Here is a 25,585-nt window from a genome sequence, read left to right as displayed (position 1 = left end):
ACGCACGAAACCGGTGTCCGCTAAATATAGCGGAACTTGACTAGGTATGTGTTTACAAACTTTGCAAGCCGAATTCGGAGCGCCGTCGAGAAAAAATTGTGAATTTTTAGTAATTATTTAAAAGTTCTTTCACGATTCTATGCTAATAAGGAGACTTCCTATGCTCCCTCCTAACTCCAGGTATAAATATCTAATAGGGTTGAAACGGGTTTCATAGATAGTTTACCATACCGCCATTATAGAAAAAGTGGTCAGCTACTAGTTGCAAAACTGCACAATTTTCTTTGTTAAAAATATATAAAAATCCAATTATGTAAGAAGTATTACCGCTAAGAATTGCTTACATCCCTTAACGTACTTAATAAATTTGGTTTTCCGTTTCTTGTTTTTTAGTTGTCATTTTTAGTGCAAAATATGTAAAGCAATCGCAGTTGTGGTGTTCTAAATTTTATAAAGTTGTATTTAAGTATTACCTATCCAAATCGACAAAATCTACTTACGTTAGTACAAGAACTTTACAAGCTTCAATATATAGCAAATTTCTGGACAGTATTGTTAAAAAGATGCAAATTAAACTATTGCTTGTTCGATATTGTTGTTTCCTAGTTTACTGTCAGATTGTTTACCATACTTTAATTTCAATTATTAACGAGATGATATGGTGCGGAAATGTGTACATTTTTTATTTCAGCCTATTGTGATATTATAACTGTGTACGTAGATTATTGAAATTGAAAACAACTAGCTAATTAAAATGCCGACAAGCTCACCAGCGGCGACAGATCTAACGGAAGGATGTCGTGTGCCAGTAAATATGGTCGGCGCAGAGTGGCCTATTGCAGAGGTATGTGAACCTTTCGTGAATTTCAAAATTTGTATTTATCTTTAATGTTATTGAATCTTTACTAGCGAACAATGAAAGAGGCGCACCTCTTCCTGTTACTTCCCAAACTTTCAGCAAAGCAACCTAAACGACAATCTCACTAGGAATCGATCCGCATATTATTTAGCGTTATTTAATCTTGGTATATCAATTTTGTACTGTATTAAATGGCGCCGAATGTGTGTCAAATATACACAATATTTACATCATAATAAAAACAGAGGTGTATAACTATATGTAAGTGTTAAGTATTATTTTACTTAAGCAGCCGTTTCAGGGTTCATGCATTAACTTGCAAACCACAAAGCTTTCAATAACCATTTTACACAAAACAGGCAAAACTGCTAAGATTCCAGATCGGACCTACTAATGTAGCTCCCAAGTTTGCAGCAGTTTTTTTTTCAAGAAACTTTGTAGAAAGTTTAGCGGCTTAAAGTTGTACAACTTCCCAAGGATTCACAGCATGTATACAATTGTATGAGTATCAAACTTCTTCAATACAGTCAAGGTTTCGAATGAGATATGACAAGTGGCACCATCTCGTGGGAATTCCAAATTGTTGAGATCGAACTTATTAGGTTTCGGCTTCAGAAAACCTGTCAATATGTTTCTGCAAGGATAGCGATAGCAGTTGAATAAGAAAAAAAACAGCAAGATGATCTGTACTGTCCACTACTATATGGTTACTTTAGCTTTATGAATACCTTTTTTAAAATTTACTGAAAAACGGCAACAAATTAGAACGGGAATTAGAATTGCTATTTAAACAAACGGTCCAACACCAAAATTGAGTAATGAATACTGCTTTATTGATGATCCTAAATTAATAATACTGCTATATAATAAAGATATGTATTCGCATATTATTTTTACTATACCACTGATATTTGTTATACGTCTGCATTTCCTTCTTAAAGAGATGCTTTGTTGCTTTGCTATACGCTGTTCTTTTTTTCCATGACGAATTTTGATTGTAAAGCCATTTTAAGGGTTAGTTTCATTTAAGAATTTCTTATCGGCATTTACAATTGCTTTAATTATTTTCTCAAGGTTTCCACTCTGCTCTGCAATGTTAATGAATGTGTCGGTGACGGCGTAAATATTTCAAAGTGTCGCATCTATATACAATCTTTTGCGTTGTAGTTTCGTTCTTAGGTTATCTCTTCAAAATTAAGCAGTGCGAATATAGGCTTCCACCACAATTTCAAAGCTGTTTATAGCACTATGCTCTGAACTTCGCTTGTTCATTACTAAGCATGTTATTAACCCGGTGCCAAAATACGCTAAGGTAACTCTGAACGGCTGTATAAAGAGAAGTAAATACAAAAAAAAGAGGACTTTTTAGAGTAATCCTTCGACTATCAGTCATAATATAGACAATAACCTTCGCATATTATGACTAATTATTGAAATTAACTAAATATTCATAATAAAATATTTTACAAGAATTAATTTTATAGCCATAAATTTCCATTCTAGATTTTTTCGACAGCAATCGTAGTCCTCAGCAGACACTCACTTAATTGTTTTCCATTTGGTCTGTTTTTTAGTTTAGAAGGATCGCTGTGCTTGGCCTAGGGATCGCTATCTGGTGAATTAAATCTATTTGTCTTAACAAAAATTATTATTCCGTGCGTTGTATCTAACCAGCAAACACCGTTTAATGCTGTTATCATTTCCAGGTGCTATCGACCCGACGGGATGAATCAAACGGAGGCTCAACTTTATATTATGTTCACTTTGTAGGGTATAACAAACGGCTTGATGAATGGGTAACCACGGATCGGATAGATTTCTCACGCATCTCCTTACCGAAGGCGAAAAGTGCAAGTGGCGGGGGAGCCAGCAGTAATAATAACGCTAGTAAATCACATCATCACCACCACCATGATTCTTCGGTAAGTCTATATGCGTGTATATCAACGAAGTGACGAGTGAAGGTGTACTTAAAGAACTTATGTAAAGCGTTTTATTTTGCCTTAGACCTTAATACGTAACGTCACGTTCCTTGGAATCAATCTAGACTTTGCCAGACATTTTTTTATTTGCACGTTATTTGTCGGGTGTGGTCCACTGTTTATTAACCGTAATTAGCTTTAGTTGGTTTCTATAGAGTTTCGCAGAGGGTGATATAATTGAGCAGATTTTTTTTTGCATAAATCCATGTGACACCCAAACCTTAGGCTTTCAAATGGTTTAAAACTGCTTAGTTCCTTGTCGACATTATGACTACTTACCTGTTTGTCTTGTTGTCTCTCGCAATAGATTCAACATAGATTTTCCGTAATCGATGGATTACTATGAGAGCATGTTTCACATCAATATTTTCAAAACGAAAGTGACAGATTCATCTTTGGGTCATCGCTTCTGATAATGCATTTCGGATCTAAGCAGCATTTGTGCTTTAAATTATGAAATATGGCAAGTTTTTGCGGAACGTCCACTCGTTTTCAAGGCGCTCTGTCCTAAATACGAATAAAAATATTCCAACAATTTTAGCAACAAATCTGCTAACGCCAAATCTTAGCTTCCAAATAACACCAATGCCGACTCATCTTACTTGAGGCATATGGCATAAAAGTTACATAGCTAGAAAAACAATTAATCATTTTTTGACAACCCTATATATATACCAACGTTACGCACATTAGAATATATAAGATCCGCTACGAACAATATCTCTCGCTTATTATGGTTAATAATAAGTGTGATAATTTTCGACCAATCAAATCATTTAACCAAAAAAAAAATGATCGTGAGTTCCTTGTATTTAGATTTAAGTGAGCGGTTTCACTGTGATGTTGAAAATCCTTACATAAAATACGGACTGTACGTCAGTGTCTATGGAAATTTAGTTTAATTGATTTATTATATTCATACCTCATATAAAATTGCTAACTCTCTGGGTTTCATATCACATGCATCGATCAGTTTATAAGGCTTGATATTAATAAACATAAAGCACTACAATAGCAGTCAGCGTAAAGTACTACTTAGTCAACAATCTCATACGTTTTTAGAGTGCTTACAAAGTCTTTTTCACACCTTAACTTAAACCGCTACGAATTCCTTCGAACCTAAGTTGTTACTGTCGTTTTTTTTATTATTCTTTATTTTAGGGTTCCTTGTTATCATCCGGAGGTAATACATTGGGCACTGCGGCCATCTCTCGACCTTCAAGTCCCGACCTCTCAGCGCTCAGTGCGCCAGCAACTCCAGAAAGCTGGCCGGGAGGCACGCCAGGCAATGCAGCGAGTACACCGACGACCAAGGAAAATGGTCTTATTGCGCAAAAAGGCAGTAACCGTAAAAGACCCATTAAAATGGACGAAGATTCACAGGTCTGTAGTAAACTTGTACGCCGGTAGTCTAAAACAATTAACGCTTTTTATTTGAACAGTTATTTACTTGTGTGCCAGCATGGCGACATTAATGTGCTGATGCAAACGAGATTAATAAATTATTATAATTCGGCTTAACTTTTGATTCTTTAAATTAATTTAAGCTTTATTATTGTCCTCAAAACTCGATCATGACAATAGTTGATTGATAGTAGTCGATTGATAATTTTGTTTAGATGGTGATTACTCTCTAGACTGTGTCTTCAGTTGCTGCCTTCCGTGGGGCCAATGCTAACTTCGATATCTGTGCGGATAATCTATAATTATTATTATTTATTTGTGTAATTTATGATATTTGTTTCCCTCTTTTTTGTGTAGGATGGTCCTGCTTCCAAACAACAAACGGCAGGCACAGCACCGGCTCGACCGTCCGGATCCGGATCGTTGGTAGCTCACAACGATAGTGATATTATCACAAGAATGAAGAATATCGATATGATCGAGCTCGGAAAATATCGAATACGACCTTGGTAAGATTCACACAATTGATCTAAGCATCGCAGAGACCATGACACTAGGGTTTAAAATCTTAGGATTCGAGGATTTCGGTTTTTGTGTCAACGTTTTTCTTCATTAAGACAAACAAAAGCTACATGCTATTATGACTTTTTGGATAACACGCTCGATTTTCGGAATTTACTCAATCGCTATAGTAAAACCTAAAATATTGTTATGTTAGGCTTACTATAAATGAATCGTTAGACTAACGGGACATGCAAAGTCTGAGCATAAAGGCAGCGGTCTATTAGTCATTTTGTCGACTGAATTAATCGCAAATTGCTCTTTTATTGATTTCTTGTTGTTTCCAGGTATTTCAGCCCTTATCCACAAGAGCTGGTGAATGGCTGCATCTACCTATGTGAATTTTGTCTGAAGTTTCTCAAATCACGGAAGTGCCTTCAACGACATTTGCAGAAGTGCACATTGCGCCATCCACCTGGTAATGAAATTTACCGCAAAGGGTCATTATCTTTTTTCGAGATTGACGGCCGCAAGAATAAGACATACGCTCAGAATCTCTGTCTACTTGCTAAGTGCTTTCTCGATCATAAGACGCTCTATTACGACACGGAGCCATTTTTGTTTTATGTAATGACTGAACAGGACGCAAAAGGATTCCATATTGTCGGCTACTTCTCGAAGGAGAAGGAGTCAGCGGAAGACTACAACGTCGCTTGTATACTAACGCTGCCCTCCTACCAGAGAAGGGGCTATGGCAAGTTGTTGATCGAGTTCTCCTATGAACTCAGTAAATTCGAGGGTAAGACGGGCTCACCCGAAAAACCACTTTCTGATCTCGGACTACTGTCATACAGAAGTTATTGGGCTGAGGCAATACTTGAGATTCTTATAAATATGAAAAGTAACGAAAACTGTGACGATCGTCCATCGATCACTATCAACGAAATCTGTGAAATGACATCAATTAAAAAGGAGGACGTCATTTCCACGTTGACTTATCTTAATCTTATCAACTACTATAAAGGCCAGTATATCATCACGCTAGGCCGAGATGTACTCGACACGTACGAGCGGGCTGCAAGTAAACGGAAAGTTCGAATCGACCACAAGTGTTTACATTGGGTGCCGAAGGATTGGACAAAACGTGGTCGGTAGCAGCGCTTCAATGCGTGGCAGCGCTTTGTATTATTCTTTCGTCTGCTTTACTATTAAGATTATTGTTATTAATGCCATTATTATTATTATTATTCTTATTATAAGTTAGCGTTCTTTTAGCTCTGATCGTGGCGAACGGACAGAGTAGGCGTGGGCACCTTACATCACGCTGTTTCTGCCGACAGCCCCAGCCATTGCATGCATCGTACTGAGCAGTCGGTATGCATGCTATTGTTATTATTAGTACTATCGAAGTCACAGATGAATTATCGATGGATTCGTATAATTGTTATTTTCCGCCCACCGTATCGTTTAGAGGGTTCTTGGGGAAAAAGATGTACACACCAACATGCACAAACACAAAGCAAATGCATACAGAGTCCAAATAAAGTAAGAAGATAAAGTTCATGTTTAAAATCAGTTTTTACACGACCACACTGTATGAATTAATTAATCATCAGTTTGGAAGTCCAGTTTTCACTGATTGGAGACCGGCTATACTGCTTGTATGTAATCATAAATAAATACATGTAGAAAGAAGCAAGTAACGAAAGAGGAAGGGGAAGTATATATTCATATATACAGTACGATAATGATAGAGCGTAATTGGGAAAGGGGCGCTTGACGAAGTGACGCAGCAGAAACAGCTCGTACTATGTATGCTGTCAACGGTCTCCGTACTGCTCATATATATATATATATAAAAACGTGCGAGGCGAACCAAAGGTTTCTGTATAGATGAAAAACGGTTAGATTAACACTTTATAATGGAAAATATATTAATAATTACCGCGTATTTTCATCCTGTCAGGAAGTTTTGGTTCATCCAGTGGGCAGTGGTGTCATCTGGTAGTTGACGCGGGTAGACGCGTAATATTTCTTCTCGATAAAGATGCAGGTAGCCACCAAGCAGCTTTTCAATAGCCCTCCCCAAAACGTTCTGTCGTGGCTTGTTATAGGTTTTAAGCTTTGTACAAATAAGTATAAAAAAGCATGGTAAGCCTGAGTGTAAATAAATTGTGAATTTTCATGCGCAGATGATTCGTATTTGTCCTGATTTTTTTGAGCTCAGTAGTGCTACTGATAAATTCTGACTCAAGTAACGTAAGTCAACTTTAGTAAAATAGAGATTCTTTTGTGCACTGTCAGTGAATTCTAAAATAAAAACCGAATGATACTGTATGCTTTTAAACAGTGTGAATTACGATGTTAGTCCACAATGCATATTCGAATGGTTTATAATTTTAATTCATTTTTTGAAATTGGGCACAAGAATGATGTTTGTTTTGAGCTATTTTGTCAGTATGTAAAGAGAAGGGCGCGTTGAACATAAGTAATAGTTTTAAATCCTTTGCTTCTATATACCAATGAAATTCCCGAGCGATCATTATTACCACTACATTTGTCAAGGTCGAAACATTTCATGTAAATAAAATGAGCTGAGAAGTTATTTTTCTGCTTATTTTCATTAAACCGACCATATTAAGTTAGGAAGTGTACAGATTCCCAAAAGATATTATTTACAATATTACTACAATACAGTACAATAAAGGTATTACTAGTTAAAAATATGAAAACAATTTAAAACATAAAGAAAGATGAAAAGAAAGTGATTTGCGCAGCAACATTGATTTCGACTATCGAGGTTATATCGGCGGCATGCTTCCCATAATGCATCCATGCTTTTGAGGATGAGGGATGCGCTTGGCTGTTATAAACAACTACTAAAAAGAAAATTTTTTTTCGGCTTAAGTGGAGTTGGGCCGTCCAGATCAGCACATATATATATATATAGATATATATATATATATATATATATATATATATAGTTAATACGTTCGGCGTCAAACAGATAGACATCTATTTGCCCTAACTTAACTTTGCCGTCTTAAGTAAGGTGCTCAGTGATGGTTTCAATATTCAGCATGATTCATATAAAAAAGCTTTTAAATGCAAACCTCTTCCCTACATACACCATATCAGATTGTCACAGGACTTTTAAATAAATATTTTCTATTTTTGCGATTTATTCAGTTCACCTTCGTTTGTGTTTGCACAAACCAGTAACTTTAGTTCATTCAAGCTTTCATTTATTACTATCATCTCTAAAATTAACGCTTGTTATTCCTTTCGCGGTATTTAACACGATCCATTAGAATAACAAACAGTTATGGTATTGTTTCATTTTTAAGCGGTTTTATGCTTTACATTGCTGTTTTGAGCGTCAATGTGCTCACAAGCCTGTATCTGTCTCGCTCTAGTTTACTACGCGTTTCTAAATCGTTTACCTATGGGCTTTAACGACACAGATGATCGGTGTCGGATACTAAACATTTAAAATCACCAAAGATGTTAAGGGTGGTTTGGTACAAGTAATAGAGCCTCGCTCTGATCGGGCCATGGCTAGGTATTACTAATTATAAAAAATAGTTCTTGATGTGATTTAAGGTATCTCGATACTTATTCAATACCGCCCCTGTTTTGCATGCTGTTAGAATCTGGCGCGTGTCCCTTGTTGTTAGTACATCTCACCTACATGTGTCTCATTTAATTGCGTGGGTTGAGCTAGTTCTTTTATCTGTACACTTCTGGTGTTTCATTGGAGCATTTCACTGCAGTGCGGGTTCTCCGGTTCATGTATAAACTTCTCATCATGTACTTTTTCATCGCTTTGGCGTATTCCGAATATCGTTCTTGCTCCTAACGTTCTTCAGACGCGCCGAAGAACCGTTGCAACAACTTTCCTCGCAGCTTTGTCATTTAGTGCAACAGAACGCGGACTGGATTCAAGTCAGCCCAAAGGAGCATTTCAACTGCTTCGGAGCTTTATTCGCAAGCTTAGATTTTGAATGTGGCTCTAGAATAATGTCCATGTTAGCCTCGGGTTCAAAAGATTTGTTGTAAGCCAACGACTACAGACAGGGATGCTTTTCGGCAGCTTTCCACTCCTTAAATAAAAAAATTTGTTGAGCCAATATTCTTCCGGCTGCCGATGTACTGTCTGGCCGCAACGCTCTCAATAAGAAGCTTGCTATCGTTGCTTCAGTCCCTTCCGTCACTTTTTCGCGTATGCTGTGTTGCCTAAAACAAATAAAAAAAAAAAAGACGACATAGGGCAGTTTAGCATGCTAGTAAAAGCAATTGTTGAAGAAAAGTGTAGTCGTTGGGTTTCCCATGCTTCGCCTCTCTCCTTAGTCTATAGCTAAGTTCTGTTTACGCTGCCACCTTGTTGGCTAAAGAATAGGTCTATCCGCGTACCGCATTTGTTTAGGTTATCCAGTTAGTTTAACACGAATTGAAGCTCGTAAAATAGGCGTTGTTGTATCTTCTATTGCGATGGGAACGATGTCTGTGTGCTATATAATTCATCTTGATAATATCGCGAGTGGTAGCGTGCTAGTCTCTAGTGTCCTCCTGCGCTTGCTTAAATGTAGAAATTGCCCATAGTCAGATTCCATCTTCCTTGCTGTAAACATCGTAACATCAGTGGTGGCGACTTTGGCTGTAGATACTGAGTCCTTCTAAGCATGACACAAGAAGTATATTATGTCAAATTCAAGGAAGAGAAGCTAAGTATCTCAGACTCAAAACATTTGAAGACATATTTATAAAACCAATCGTACTTTCTCAAATCAGTTACTTATGAGGCATCTGTCACATACGATACCTTACGACCCGGTTTCTGTCGTAACTGAGCTATATCGCATGTTTGCTGAATACATTATTTCATCAGAAACATTTTTGCTGAATGTTGCCTTATAAAACATAGACAGATTTGTATTTTGTGAAACTACCACAAACTATTAATGTGAGTTTAAAGGTTGGCTAATAAGTACTTACATTAGAAGCCAATACATACAAAAGACGAAACTTCCAACAAGAATAATCTTGACTAGATAGGATATTACTTGCACAGACACAGACATACTTTTTATAAATATATATACGTCATATTATTATTTTCTACGTAACTGTTTTTAACGAAATATTCTGTCATATGGGTTGGTTTTATTGCAAAGATATTTAGCAAAGGATAAACGCTTTTTGTTGTTGATAACAGGGGCTTTCAGTGCTGGTTTGCATAATCGTATGCGTCTGAAGTACGTAGGCCGTGAAGTATGGTTGTGGCACAAAGAAGATATTTTCCTTTCGATTCAGGGTAATATTGGCTCAACGGAAAATTATTGGCTTTTATTCTTGTTATGTAGCTTTAAAGTCATATATCTCTAATAATCTGGGTCGTGACCGACGTTAATTTTACTTGATTTGACAGTAATAGATGTATCGCTAAAATTCTTGGAATGCCTTTATTCAGAGTAAAATAGAGCTTTTCGAAAATGAGTGAAATTACAGTAAAAAATTGGTATATTTTACAATTTCACGACGAAAATGGCACAAATGCTGTTCAGGCCCATAAAAAAAGGTTGTGTCGTTCATGGTCGATACGCATTATTGGAGAAAAAGAGCTCAAAGTAGGTTCTGTCGTTTTCCTTCTAGAGATTTCAAGACGAAAGATGCTCGTCGTAGTGATCGATAAGTTACGGAGAAAGATGATGAATGTATCATATATTTCTTTTTACGCAAGAGAATTTACTGGATTGTATTTCACTTTACGGAACTCTACCGGAACGCAAAGAAATTGAATCATTTTTAAAATACTGATCACACTTGGGAAAAAGTGGACCATATGCGACGGTAATGTGCAAAAAAAATGGGGCACCCCACAATGTGTGGCAAAGCTCAGACTGACATTGTGCACTATGACTCGCTGCTAGCCGAAAAAACGATTGACTTCTACTATCAACAAACAGCTCTCAAGAGTAGAACAAGCCATTGAAAAAACTCATCCGTACTAGTGAACAAAAAAGGCCTCACCTATCGGCATGACACTGCCAGGCCACACACATACCCCTCAGCTAGCCGGCAAAGTTAAGAGAACTTGGATGGAAAATACTAAAGGCTTCTGTTGCGTAGCGCGGATTTTGCCCTAGTAGAGTATTTCGGCTATTGCAGAGCTCTCTCAGTGACACTCATTTAATTTCAATGAAGGAATGAAAAATCGTTTGTCACAATTTCTCACTTTAAAGTCATAGAAGTTCTACAGGGATGGGGCTATGGGGCTACAAAAAAATCGCAGACTGTGATCGATTAAAATGGCGCGCATTTCGTTTAGTTTTATTATTTTATCATATAAAAATTGCTTTAAATTTGGCTTAAAAAGGGTCAACACTTTTTCATTAACTCAATATTTTGTGATATTTTTATATAGTTATAGGTTCCCCGTCAAAGTATTAAATTAATTCTCTCCAAAACCGAACATAAGGACACTCTTTTGGTGTTTAGGCAACAAAGTTTTTTTACCAATAGTCGATAGCGGAATTATAAAAATGGCAGCTGTTTGCTAGCATGGATTTGTGTAATTTAATTGTAACACGTTCTAGCCTTTGTTAGTTCCCACGGCTGTAATCCGTTCTACTGTAATATGGTTAGGGGCCGCAAGCAACACAGGCGCGATGTACTGTAAACAGGGATATAAAATCGTTTAGTCACACTTTTGTCAGGCGCGTACACAAGTTGAACAGCAGACGATAATATAATATAAAATAAAACTGTGGATATAACAGCATGAATTCTAGAAAGAAAGTTCCGCAATCGAGGTCACAGCAGGGCAGTAACAGCGTGAAATTGATCGCAGTGATTGTCACAAGGGGAAGCATCTTCTGGTTCATGGTGGGTTATCTGTGGTCGAGCTTGAACGGTAATGACACACATGGACAACACAACGACGATAACATGCTAATTTATCCTATTTGGTTTTTTTCCACTAGTCATCCATCATCGAACTAAATAGATGACGGGGTCGATTTGGCGTTTTCTTTTCGTGTTTATAGATGACTTTCTCGTATAATAGGGTCTGCATTGAAGTATGCAATATTTTCGTACTGTCAACATGATTTTGTATTATACACTGTGAATACTAATCATAACTCTAAATCAGAAACTTTTCGAGATCTGACCATTGTTATTAACTTTTTGTTTAGAGTCCGATTCCAGCTGTGAACACTCTTTATAATGTATAAAAAAAAAACTGTATGAGTATTTGCTTGATATTGTACGTCTAGTTGTGTGTAATTCCCTCTGTTTTTTTTCATGGCAATTTTATTCCAGTGAATCTTTATTGAATCTGCATGCATGCAAAGGTCCTTATATTCGACAGAAATATGCCTATATTTATATATACATAGTCACTAATTGAATAATTATTACGGCACATACGGTTTCCGCGGGACTTTTAGCGGAATAATATTCAACAATAAATATGAAAAATCACTATCAGTTCTCTGTTTTGTTACAGGATAACAAGTATGGCTTTATTTACTTATTTATCTAATACTTTTCTAGAAACACTTTCGGACAAAAAAGCGTTTCTATAGCTTTATGTCGTTTTGTTTTGCTCGAGAGCACTTATGAAACGAGAACAAAAATTATCACCCTACAGACGCAAGGCTCGAGGGTTAAGTACTTGAGTAATGTATTATCGTTAACGGTGTGTTTAGCCTAAAAGATCATATTTTGAGGTATTGCACAATAGGAAACCTTTAAAATTAAGGTTTCCTAGAAGTAGAAACCACAAAGCAGATATTGACACAGATTAACATATACTAATCATTTCTTTATATATAAGAACGATGTAATACTGGAAGTGTGGTTGCACATCGAGATATTTAACGTATGACCACGCTAGGCGGAAACCAGTTTGTCATATAATAATACACATCTACCTCGGGGGCACATAGAAATCAAAACGTAAAGGATCAAATGAGTGCAGGTGAAGTCTGGGAAACGGCTTTGATGGCAGCATTATTTCCGAGTAAGCTCTCCCAACGCACACCCTAGAAATTAGCCAATTTGGCCAGCCAGATCATTAGCTCTCATGCGCAGACCCTTTTAACATCGAAGGCCTCACATCGGTACACGTTTCATAAAAGACAAATCTTAAAAAAAATGTAATTGAAGATGTTTTTAACAAAAGCAAAATAGTATGGATGTATTTATTATTGGCATTAGAAAAGCTTATTTTAAATAGTTTGAACATTTTGTTTCAGGCATCTACTATAAGCTTTAAAGGTAGGCGAGTTGGGTCAAAGTGTTCAAATAACATAAACTGAGCTTTTTCGATATGAAGAGATTTGAAACGCTTATCCTACGATATCTTAATTTCTAAATTTGCCGTCTACGGTTAGTAATTTAGCCCGACGAAGTTGTACTCTGCTGGACGATACAGTGTCATATGCCCTGTACTGCCGATGACGTTCCTTGCGTGTGTTCTAAAGCTGGTTTCATGTAGAAGCAGACAACTAGCCCTCTATTGAAACAATGGCGTTGGTATTATACGATTCATAAATCGGACGTGGCTTTTTTACTCCTTCGATGGACTACATTTTGCCTGAATGAGAATCATCCTGATGTCATACTATTACGAAGAAATAAGCTAATGTCCTCAAGTTCATTACGATATACTAAACTATATATATATATATATATAGTACAGTAAAGCCACTTATCGTACTCATTATTAGATAAAGCAAGTTTAAATAAAAATTGCATCTGGTTCTGCGATAATCGACTTCTGTCAACTGTACGGGAATATATTCTTGAGTATGGTACTGGTTATGAGAAAGTCAATGCAAGGAAACCAGCCCTATTGTAATTTGACGAAATCAATGCTCAATAAATATTATACAGTCGTATATGCGACTATAGGAACATCATCACACACTATAGCCGAAGCGATACGATCTCAGTAATGATTGGAAGATTCAGGCGAAGATATATGGCATATCAGATTCTGAGCTTTAGTTATGATACACTATTAGGAAAATATAAAAAGGAAACAGCAATGGAAAACATGAAAGTAAAGGTTCAATGGAATCTGTGCTCTATACTACAGCGCATTCGAGTATCCATAGATTTGGGTGATTTTGTATCGCATCATTTCGAAATGCGATCTACTTGCATTGTTTTAACAAAGTGTGGCTTTTAATAGCGGTTTTAGAGGAAAAGTTTATTACGGAAATAGTCTTCATAGCGCTCACGAAGTACCGTTTTTAAGGTCAGCCTACGATGTCGAAAATAGGAAGACAATATGAAAAAGGCCCAGGCAACCCTTTTGAACTCGTCTCGTTCACACTTACTTGACCATGAAACTAATATTGCCAAAGAAGATCGCACACATCTACACTATAGTTCGTAAGCCAGTTTTTGTGTTCTTTAATTTACTTATGAGTATAGAATATTTTAGCCTACTTTAGGTAGGACATTCGTCCTGTTTAGAAATATTTGCAAAAATATGTATGTTATCGAAGGTCTGAACAGATTCCAAGGCTATTTTAAGTACGAAGTATTATCGTACCGAACCTTGGTAGGGTATACCTGGCCGCTGGCCACCTCGGCAGGGTAATCGTGAAGACGAGGTGTAAGTGCAATGACCCGATTTGTCTTTTTAAATTATGATACGATGTAGATTAGATCTTTTTTAGATTAATAGTTCTCAGTGTCTGGGAGACATTATGTATTTGTACGTAAATTCACATGGCAGTCGTACTTAGAGAAAACGTACAAATTTTATCACATAGAAATTCTTAAGGACGGTATAGAACGATTTTACTAAACGGTGGTCTACATTAGCGTAAGAATGTAGAGTTTTCCACGCATGTTCAGGCGTCAAAGTAGTCGAATAGTGTCGAACGGAGGGTGATCTTATATGATGGCGGCGAAAATGTCCTGGATAAAGTTTTAGAGGTGTGTCATGTCGATCAACAACAACCGGAGATTGACTGGAGCCCACACAACTGTATGACTTACATCAAATGATGATGGTAAACCGATTTCGACCACAAAGAAGCGTACCGTTGTTGCTTTTGACTGGGCTTTCGCTGTTTACTGCACATCCTCTCCCGGTTTAAATACTGTGCTCAAGTAAAATTAACCAACTTACTATTACCATTACTATTTCAATTATTATGTGCGAATTATTTATTTAAACTAAATGTTCAACTTAAAAGAAATGCTTATCTTTAGACTTGTTTTTTCCTAACTGAACGCACAAATGGGACGGTATAGAGGCGTTACGGACCACGCGACACTTTGAAGTGGCGCGGAAGTTAATCTCGTTTCGCAGCTTAGCTAAAACACTGCCATTATTATATTGTTAATTTGACGTTGGCGCGCTGCAGTGATTACTTCTTTTCGCGAACCTAGGGATCGACCCTAGAGTTTGTTGCCCCCCTTTGTTGGTAGATGGGTGCACCGTTTTCAAAAGCAAACGGTGTAAGCGAGCCAAAGATGATTGTTGTTGCGCTGATAGCACCAACGTGAACAGTGCGGTGTAACGGTCAATTTATTGGTCTTGCACCAATCGTTCCCAAACAAAAATACCGTAAATCATAAATGTAGAACAGGCATACACGCAGGGAAATTCGACAGAGCGGAGATTTCTATCGGCCAAATCGTACGAAGACACATGCACGGCTGCAGATAAATGTACACATACATTTATCTACAGCTGTACAGCACGTTTGACTTCATCGGCCAGCCAGACATGTGGCCAGACAAAAGAAGTGTACAGCAGGAGACCGGTACCCATCGACGTTAGCGTACTGCCGGCGGCAGTAGTAAATATTCTACTCGGCCGTCCTTTCTCCTTTCCTGTTAATGCAGTTCTTGTTGCTGCTGCTGTTGTCGCAGCAGCGACGTGTTGTTCCGTTCCGTCCCGTGATGTTTGTCCGCGCGCGGCTAGTGCGTGACACCCTTTCTCGCCATGGAGAAAAGAGAAGAAATAATCGGCGGTGGCTCGATTCGGTGTTCGTCCATCGACACCACGGCCAGCAGCAGCGGCCAGTCGGTGCTGCTGCTGTGATGGTAATAGATTGCCCCATGCTGCGAATAAGCAATGATTTGCACGACAGCGCCGCTGGTTGTGATGACAGGGCGGCCCCGCTACTGCGAACTGACAAACGAACAAACACACAAACGCCAGGACGGACCATATGTGGATTACCGATTTCTACCACTAGCACGATTATACCTTTGCTCAGACGGCAGCAACATTGATCTGTGGGTTAATTGCTATTAGTATTTTTATTGCTGCTGAGTTTCGAAGCAACTTTATGCGGTGAGCTTGACGTTGTAATAGTAAAAGAAACGCTAGCTATAGAAGAAGCAGCAGTAGCTGGTTGTGTTGGGTACGCGTTGGGTACGCAGCCACCGTTGTGCACTGTGATAAGCTGGGGCTGATGGTGGTAACCGCAATAGTTGATCCTATCACACGATCAGAAAAACCAAGTTGCTGCTCCGATTGCGGCTGGAGCATCTGAGCAGAGCTTAAGTGAAAACCAACGGATCCGCAGTCGTGAACCTATCGACACGCTGCGCTGCCCTACACTGCGATTGCAGCAGTAGCGCCGACACGGACAATTTTCTCCATAACTTCAAGTAAAACTAGTGCTACTCTTATAGCAACTCTAAAGGCCGGTGGCAACAGTACAACGAGAAAAAACCTTTGTTGTTGTGTCTTCACTGCTGTGCGCCACACTGATCGATGGATTTGCCAGTGGATAAACTAGAACTACCGCCGCCACTGCTGCCCCCACACGATAGACGATGTACCTTTTTTTCAACGTTTCAACGTCTGCGGGTTTTTTGAAGCGGTTGGCCCACAGATGCGCGCTATTGATATTACTCGCAGTAAGAAAAATCAATGTAAGCAACTTCTAAGATAGCTAGAGTGTAACAAAGAGGTTCCGCCACGAAGAAAGGTGACCATCCCGGACCTATGGAGTCGTGATGATTAGTACAATCGTCGTCAATCAATTGGTTCGTTGGTGTTTAAAAATGATCGCTTTGTTCCTGTGAAGTTGGATAGAAGCGTTGTTATCCGTGCATAACATGGCTGGTCTCATGTGATGTACTAGTTAGCCATCTGATTATGTGAGAACCACCTTTGTGACACATATGTAGATGGAAAGGTGCTTCGGGGATCGCAGCTGGCATCGAATGAAGTAGTAGGAGCCTATTTATTCTTCCTTAAGCGAACAGTTAGAACTTTCCCTCTTCTTTTATTCTTCTGATCGATTAGAGCAAGTTAGAGGTGAGCGATGTACCATGCACATAGATTATATCTATATATGTACGAATATCTTTGCCCCTCAAGTAAAAGAGATCACAACCTTTTTCCGAAAGTAACTAACATGCATTCGGCTTCCATATGCATTTATAAACAGCTGATTGTTGTGATGGAAAAACCCGTCGGACCCGTGAAAACACTAGCGGCAATAGCCAGAATTACTAAAACGAGGCACGAACAATTCTAATCAACCACTGTGCACTCTTATAATACTTACTAATTGTATACGTAAATTCGTTATCATACGACCATTGTGATCATTTGCGAGCGCACGGAGTCCGTAAACGTATGATATTCATACAATCTTTTAAGACATTGCGCATAATTGCTATAACTGACCAAATCAATGACTGGGACACCAACAAATGCAATGGAATGAAAAGCAGTACTGTTGCTGGTCCCGATCGCTGATGACTATATGTTTTACTGTAGAACGACTGTTACTCGCAGATCGATCGGGTAACTCTAACTATTACTGCATCGAATCCCCTTTGTGTTTGGCTTCTTGATTTTGCGGCAGGCACCCTTCACGTTCCCATAGAAGCTTGCCCTGCTGTTGTACAAACCACCTAACGCCAATGATCTCGCCGCCAGTGTTGCTCCTACTTTGTTAATTATAATATGTCTTTCCAATAGAAGGCTTTTATTATTTGTTGTCGTTGTAGGCATGGGAGTTAACTCATTTCATCGTACAAAAGTCTAGAAGGAACGGGTCAACTAGACTCATAGACATAATGGTGGTATCATTGGCTAGACGATGGCTTTTCACCATCGAAGAGTAGTAGCAGCAGCTGCTGCTGCTGCTGTATATTCTTCTATTACATGGCCCCAATCTAGTAGCAAAGCCCATTTCCCCAGTTTGCCCCCCTCACACACACGACACATCCATGGGCTCTTACTGCCGCCGCTACTGTGATACTAGTGTTAGCTCCGCCGCTGCAGGCCGATGTCATTGCACATTGTCAATCGTCAGAAAGAAAAAGAAGAAAGAGGTCCGTGCAGCGTGATGTGCCTTAGCATATATTATATCGTCATATTGTCCATAGGTGGCCAGGAAGCCAATCAATAACCTAATGGTCCGAACAAAAACATGAGATCGCTGCTCTAAACATTCCACTACGAAAGTAGTACTACCGTACCCACTATGTATGTGTATACACATAGGGTGTGTATGTCCTACATGTGGTTCAAACTTAACAAGAATCTAACTGGATGGTGAAATAGGACAATCTTTGTACATTCACTTCTTAGAGAGATCACCTTAAGTCGACCACTTGAGTCTCTACGACATATGCTTTGATACCATGCCCTCTGCTGGTAACAGCCAGGTAACAATAAAGAATCGCCATTGAGAGTCTTTGGGGGGGCGAAATGCTTTCAACAGTATTATAATTTTCTGTCGAATAAAGTTAAGCAGTTGGGTACTAACTGGGTATTAGGATATGACAGATGTAGAAAACCGTAATCCGAAGAAGAATTGCAAATGATTGAATATATCGAAAGTATATTGCACTGTAGCTAACTAGAAGGAGCATGGCATATACGCATGAAAAGTCGAATCCAAACAAACCAGAATTTTACTAGAAAATCAATTTACTAGTGCATATTGTAGGCGTTATATAAATAAACACGGCGCGGGACAATATCCTGGTTGACACGATGGCAAGGCTGTAGCTGACACGCGCATACAATCCTTCTAAAGGAAGTGTGCTTGCGATCATGGGTTAACGGCAGTTGACCGTAATCACTGAGCACATTTTACCAAGTAGGCTTTACGTTCCTATTTTCACCAGTTTTTATGCATAACGTTTTGCTTTGAGTTCTCAGTGGAGTGTTCACTTGAAGGCAAACCAACAATTGCCGCTGTTTGTAAGCAAAAATATCGGAAAATGTAGGCTATATAGCTTCTGTTCGCTATTCGACGAAACATTTCATAGGCTGAGCGTGTACGGGCGAAATGCGCGAAAGTGAACGCGAACGGTTGATTTTGAAAGGTCTCTTCTTGAGCGTCCGCATGGATACGAAGTGACCCGTTGCCGGGAGGTGCGAACGAACCGGAATTCTCTCCTTAGTTACCTTTACATGCTTCGTAAGTGGTGGTTTTAATAGCGAATATAGCGTTTGCTTGTTATTTTAACACTGATTACGTTATGCATCTTGACACTCGACCGAGTCTTCTAAGCGGCGTCTTTGATAATCTCAGTACTATCTGACGTCCTGGCCTGCCCGTGATTAGATTTTTGTCCAAAGTTAACCATCGGTGACGTATTGCGGCGCACCACAGCAAAAAGATGAGTTGCTTGAAGGACACGTACAACTTGAACGGCATACGTTTGCCAGCAGGCTCGTAAATGTGTTAATGGGCGTCCTTGCTATCATAAATGTTACTGATGTCACTGGTATACTTTGAAAGATATGGATCTTTCCGTTGGTTGCTATGAGCTTTCATGCTGAAGCAGTACTCTATGAATGATATATGTGATTAGTGCTATTTTTTCTTGCAGATGCCACCACGCCGAGTGGCGGGCTGCTAGATAGTGAATAAGGTGCGTATATATCAAATGAATGAATATTTCCTCGGAGTTCCATGAACAGATATAGCACTGTTCCTATATAGGCCATATAATCGTTGGGATTAAAGATAAATAGTAATATTAGCATTTACCTTACTTTTCTGCACTTAATGCATCTCGGGCAAGTTCGTTACTTACATAAGTAACGTTGACCCTTAAATGTATCGTATATTTACGTAAGGATATTATCTGCGTCCCATTTTATTAACCAAAAACTTATTTAAGCGTGTCTCATCTGAAATTTTTCATATCGCTTCTATCGATAACTATAGCAAGCGAAACGATCGCAAAGGGGTGATGCAGCGCGGGGCGGATGAGGAGGGTTTCAGCTGAGGAACGAAATTGCGCATTGGCCAAGCAAATAAAGCGTATTCGACACTGAGAAGAAGGTCTACAAACATTAAGTTGTATTTACTATCTTATCAGACATGGCTGGGTGAGTTATATGGCGAAAGAGGCAAACTTTTTGAAATAAGGCATAATATTAAATGGCAAACCAAATTCTACTATAGTACGTTTATATCTGCAGTTGGTTTTCTGCAGAAATAGCTCGTGAGCTGCCACCAGCCCATCAAACACCCACGCGAAGCGGGAGCATTTTTATACGTTTACGTCGATTAAATTAAATTAGATCGATAGTGGGTCGTACGTGTTGAATTTGTCAAAACAGTCTTGTCGTGTTGCAGTCTAAGTCCATCAACTGAAACGCCATGTTAGCCGCATGTTAAAGATTTTTCTCCATGTCGAATAGTTACCAGTTTCGTTAAGGAGTAGCTTGGATAGCCAGGTCTCTAGTTGAAAAAAACAAGGGGTCACTGAACGAACAGAGTTATTTTGCTACTTTCCAGAATGATCAATGGTGCCTTTATTCGTTAATTGAACAGCTAATTTTCACGTATGAAAAAAAGAGCTTCTTATAAAGCTTGTAAAATCCCTTAGGTTGTCTCACAGCTAATTTATTGGCCTATTTCAAAACGTGATGCATTCCCATTTTTTTAGCCCCATCGTACATAAATCTTGCCGCTGCTTGAGCACTTACAGCCTGGCCTCATTAACCTATCTGTACCGCTGGCCACATGAAACCCACAACTCACATTTTACCAAGTAGGCTTTACGTTTCTATTTTCACCAGTTTTTATGCAGCGGTATTGTGCCCGTGTCTGCATTTATTTTGTTTCGCCTTTGCTCGATTGTTCTGGCCGCAGAAACTGATATTTCGGTTTTAAAATAATATTCAATAGAACACGTTTTCTGAAACGGACTATAGTATCTTTATAGCTGGAAGAGAAAATGGTCACGGTGATGATATTTTAAGGAGAAACTATTATAATATTCATTTGGTTATATCAATCACCCCATACGCTAAATCTGGTAATATAAACGTGCTTCCTGATTCTAGTCATCGATTAGAGCATATTCCCTATATACATTACGGCTTAGGTTGTGGATGCATTATCTTGCTTGTGGTCCTAGTAACTTTATGAGAACATTCCTCGTTGGTCCATGTTTGAATTTTTCACGTCTCCTATCATGATTACTATTTTCTTTTATTCATAGCATTATATATATATATAGTATTTCCAAACCGAACGACGCTAATCATCTGGGCTAAAGGAGCGGATTTTAACGGATCTCGCACTGTGACGACGCTCATCCTCATAGGATTAATGCGCAGCAGGACTAATTAGGTTTCAGGTATTAGATGAAGCGTATAGGCTAGATAGGCAAGCTTAAGCCAACGAAGCGTCGCTTTATATGCACGAAGACCAATCTCGATATCCTATTTGACAAGACTCGACATTTGCATCAGGACAGCGATTGTTTGAAAAAGGCCAATCTTGCCCAATCTATAATAAAAGGCACATAGTTACAAGCAGCTGCATACAAAAGCGCGCACCAAAACTCTGCGTATAGTTGATTTTTGCACCGGTAAACGCTAATAACACGTCAGTAGACAGCGGAATTTGAAGGTTAAGTGTAGAAATAAATCCGAATCTTATGGCGCCACAAAGCAATTATTTCACGGTTTTGTTTACTCCTAACCTAGGCTTATCGGTGAGATGTGGGTTGGCATGAGCCAGGCGCGGTTACCATTCCGAAAGGTTGCCAAACCACATCGAGGATTTTTTGCGACGTGTCCACAAGAGAGAATGATTGTTCTATGGATGATTTCAGCTTATTTAACCCAGTGCTTCTGTCCCAAACGATACTATTGTGTTTCTATCATTATTGTCGGAAGCCTGATCAGTACAAGTAATTTGTTTAGGACATGCACTCATTCGAAAATGAGCATACGCGTAAAGCGAAGTTTATAAGTAAAGCACTCACAGACTATGGCGAGATTAACGAACGTGTGCCCCACTCGTTTTGCCGAATGCAATGGCGAAAGAGAAAGCCATTATAAACTGTTCAAAATAAAAATTAATTGTTTACAGATGTCGTATGTCGTCTAACATAAAGACGTCAATGCATCCGTAACCTCTATCCGCGCATCCTATCTGTGGTGGGCTCGTTCTGTATTGAACGCAAGATTCGGGCAGACAAATACAGGAGGGGTTGAAGCAAATGTCATAAAGACGATATACTTTCGTCCACTCAATCAGTTACTGAGTCAAGACGCTCTAAGGCAGCAGATACCCCACTTGACGTTCAACGTCTACGGAGACAGAACAAATACCGATATTACTCTACCATCATAGACGCGGTAGACTCGCGGTAAGATTAATAGACGATTACATAACACGAAGGATTACATGAAGGTTATACTCAGAAAGACAATAAGTTCACGTCTGCGAAGATACGTACGTTGAGTCGATCCTTGAGATTAAATCCAGCAGAGTTAGGTAGGCAAAAATGTCTCAACTAGATTCGTATCGTTGCACGATAATAATGTCAAACTGATAGAAAAAGCACTTAGAACCTAATACTGATATGAAAAACTTCAGGATATGTCTAAAACACTGACCTGTCGTCTAACTTCGGTTTCTATACACTCACTCGTTTATATCTACCTATGTGGCTTTGATGCGCATACGCCCTCCATTCAAGAGACAGTTGTATAACGGCATCATTACAGGAAGCAGCGTAGACTGCTGTGGATGATCCTGGATTTATAGACGGTTTACATCAAACAGTTGAGGTGTTACATCAGGTCTAACGCCACGAGCGTGGTTGTCATGTATATTTGGTCATATATACCTTAGGAGAAATTTGTCCAATTTTATCCACACGTTGATGACCAATAATTCATATTGTACTGAATATCTCAGTCGATTGGGGTCCGTAATGCTTATTTTCGACTTGACTTCAAACAGGTTCAATAATGGTTCGTAGCTAGAGGGCATCTAATTGTTTTCACGATTACCATTACGCGTTTCTTCAATAGCCAACATAATTTCTAGCTGAACTCTGATCCGAGCGTATTTGGTTCTTGGTCAGAAAATCCCTTAAATTAATGCAGTGCAGTCCATTGTGAATAGGATAGTAAAAACATGGAGCACTAGGAGAACGAGCCGAATCATGTCGCTGTATGCCCCGGTGCATCTATCTAGTTTTATGAAATACTTATCAGGCCCCTGTATCCTCATTGCGCTTAAGGTGTCAAGGTGAAGTTGGGTAAACACCTACGACTTTGTCCTTGTCTGTCTGTCTGTCTGTCTGTCTGTCTCGATTAAATAAAGTCAACTAAATACTTTTGCTAACGTTGATCGTTGCATTATTTTGATTGTAATTTACGTAGTATGTACATGAAATGGTCGTTTTGTTTAATGGTTATGATATGCAATGCGGAATTCCGTCAAGAATCATTCATTCTTCATTGCGCTTAGCATCATGTTACCTACAATAACATATATATATGCAGTGCTTCCGTAATCGTCGGTCATTTTCTAGTCATTAATGGTCGCGACTATATTTAAGTGTAACGTCTACGAGCGTATATTACGGGTGCGCTACATCAAACTGAGCTCTCACAATCTCAACTGCAGATGGAGCAATGTAATATGTTGAAACGTTAATTGCAAAATTTCATCAGTAACCAAATGTTGTAAAGACCCCTATTGTGGTAATTATAAGAGCGGGACATGTGTACAACTGTGCGAATTTAGGTAGGTTATAATTTATAGTAAGCCCATGCATCAGCTACCACTTTTTTCGCTCCCATTTTGATAAGATGTATTCATCAATACGTATTAGTCGACGTGTGCGCGTGCCTACCGCAAACGGTGCCCCCTTCCTCCGTTTATACAGACAGTAATCTCATTTCGTATCTTATCTATTGGAAAATTCTCTCACGTTCAAATGGAGGCATAATTTTTCGGACTATGATGTTATATTTAGTTTCACTTGTCCGTAAATGTCCAGTCACACTGCCCAGGTAATGGGCATTCAATGTGGGCGAACCCACTGACTGTATCTTTGTGTGTCTCGGTACCAAAGTGCCCTCACCGACCATTGCGCTGCTACCCTTGCAGTACGGATTATTTTGATGGCGCAGGGCATGCGTGGTCCAAAGAAGGCATCTTTAATTCAGCTACCAGTCTTACCGATGAGAGTGTATCTGGTTAAGGTAAGCATCAGCTCTCTTCTTTCTCGTTTTTAGTCTAAAGCTCGTTTTCATTACGATCACGTACAGCAGCCCTATAGAATCTTATAAGTTCTGCTGGCATTACCATTAACGCCGCTAGAGATACGATAAAAGCCAGTCGATTAGCTTTCTGCTCCTAAAAAATCGATTGATCCAGATATAACAGATTTGGCTTGACGAGAAAATACGCAAATGAAACTGATGAAAAGTCCCATAAAAACTTCACAAGAGCGTGTCCCGCTCTATATTGTACAGCAGTGGCAGCAGGAACAGCAACGCAAACGAATAGCGTGTCAGACAGATTCCGTTGAGATAACATCACTGTCGCCTTTACTGATGCTGGATCTATCTTTCTGTCTACTGGATATGGCTACTTATTCTCGTTGCATATGTCTAAATTGGCGATGTTGCCTACGAAATCAATCGCATGCCAGGCTTCTCAATCTAGAAGGAAAAAACCAATTGAAAATTATACGGAAGACAGCTCAAAGTTAGAACTTACACAGGAGCAGCACACCTCTGTGGGTATGTATGCAACTACATGAGCCCATATAAAGTGTACTTCTGCGGAAATCATTAATTTTATGGATGATTAAATAACAATTCTATACTTTGAAGAGGAGTAGATTTGTATCAATGTATACAAATGTGCCGATCGATAAAAACAATTCCAACAATATTCATAATTATCTATATGCAAGCTCGCCTCAACGAGAGAGCACTATGTTAAAAGCGAGACGTCTGGGAAGAATCGGCTTTATTTTATACAAAAAGCCCCTGTCCCATAAATCCCAGTATCAACTCATCTGCTTGGCCAACACGTACGCTGGTTGGCAATAGCCAGTGGCAGTAATAATAATAGTAAGAGGCCTTTGGCTTTGTGGCCTACATTTATAGTTAAATCAACCCTGAAGTTGCCTAAACCCATTTGAAAATTATGCAGCACGAAAAAAATGTGATCCTTTCGTTAGAGGATAAAAAATACTTTGCGCAAATACTACAGTTATATACAAAGTGGCAATATGTTCTACAATGCCGTAGACCGTATTCTATCAGTTCTCCTTTGTCTATTATTTTTTGGTAGTTAGTCACCGTTGTTATTGCTGATCAACGTCACGATCGTCGGCTATTTCTTGTATCAAATCTAGGATTAAAATATTACACTAGGGAACAACTAAAAAATGGCCTACTTATCACTTCCGCTCTGGTCTTCAGCTGTCTTGACATACGAGTAACAGGTGGGGTTGGTATAATGCTATCATTAGATGCATGTTGAAATCTATGGTGAGTTTGTACTACCCTAGCACAATACTGTTTAACAAATTTCTATTGTTCCTGCTG

At 38.9% G+C, this 25,585-nt stretch overlaps 2 protein-coding genes across 2 annotated transcripts in view; both read left to right on the top strand.

The window, feature by feature from the left end:
• Window positions 1-50: 50 nt before the first annotated feature.
• Tip60 (Histone acetyltransferase Tip60) lies at window positions 51-6,942 on the top strand. The gene is made up of 6 exons (XM_022846291.2): window positions 51-180; window positions 692-844; window positions 2,566-2,781; window positions 4,003-4,224; window positions 4,603-4,754; window positions 5,094-6,942. Exons 2-6 carry the CDS (start codon window positions 755-757, stop codon window positions 5,899-5,901), a joined length of 1,488 nt encoding a protein of 495 aa, XP_022702026.1. The 5' UTR covers window positions 51-180; window positions 692-754; the 3' UTR covers window positions 5,902-6,942.
• Window positions 6,943-15,706: 8,764 nt separating this feature from the next.
• Window positions 15,707-25,585, top strand: part of LOC111267788 (adenylate cyclase type 9) — a gene marked incomplete at its 3' end in the record, with an annotated part of 25,752 nt that continues 15,873 nt past the window's right edge. Inside the window, 1 exon segment of the mRNA XM_022846285.2 lies at window positions 15,707-17,050.

Source organism: Varroa jacobsoni, unplaced genomic scaffold (genome assembly GCF_002532875.2).
Source record: "Varroa jacobsoni isolate VJ856 unplaced genomic scaffold, vjacob_1.0 scaffold_1222, whole genome shotgun sequence".
In the NCBI taxonomy this organism is placed as follows: Eukaryota; Metazoa; Arthropoda; class Arachnida; order Mesostigmata; family Varroidae; genus Varroa; species Varroa jacobsoni.
This window is presented reverse-complemented; position numbering and strand designations above follow the sequence as displayed.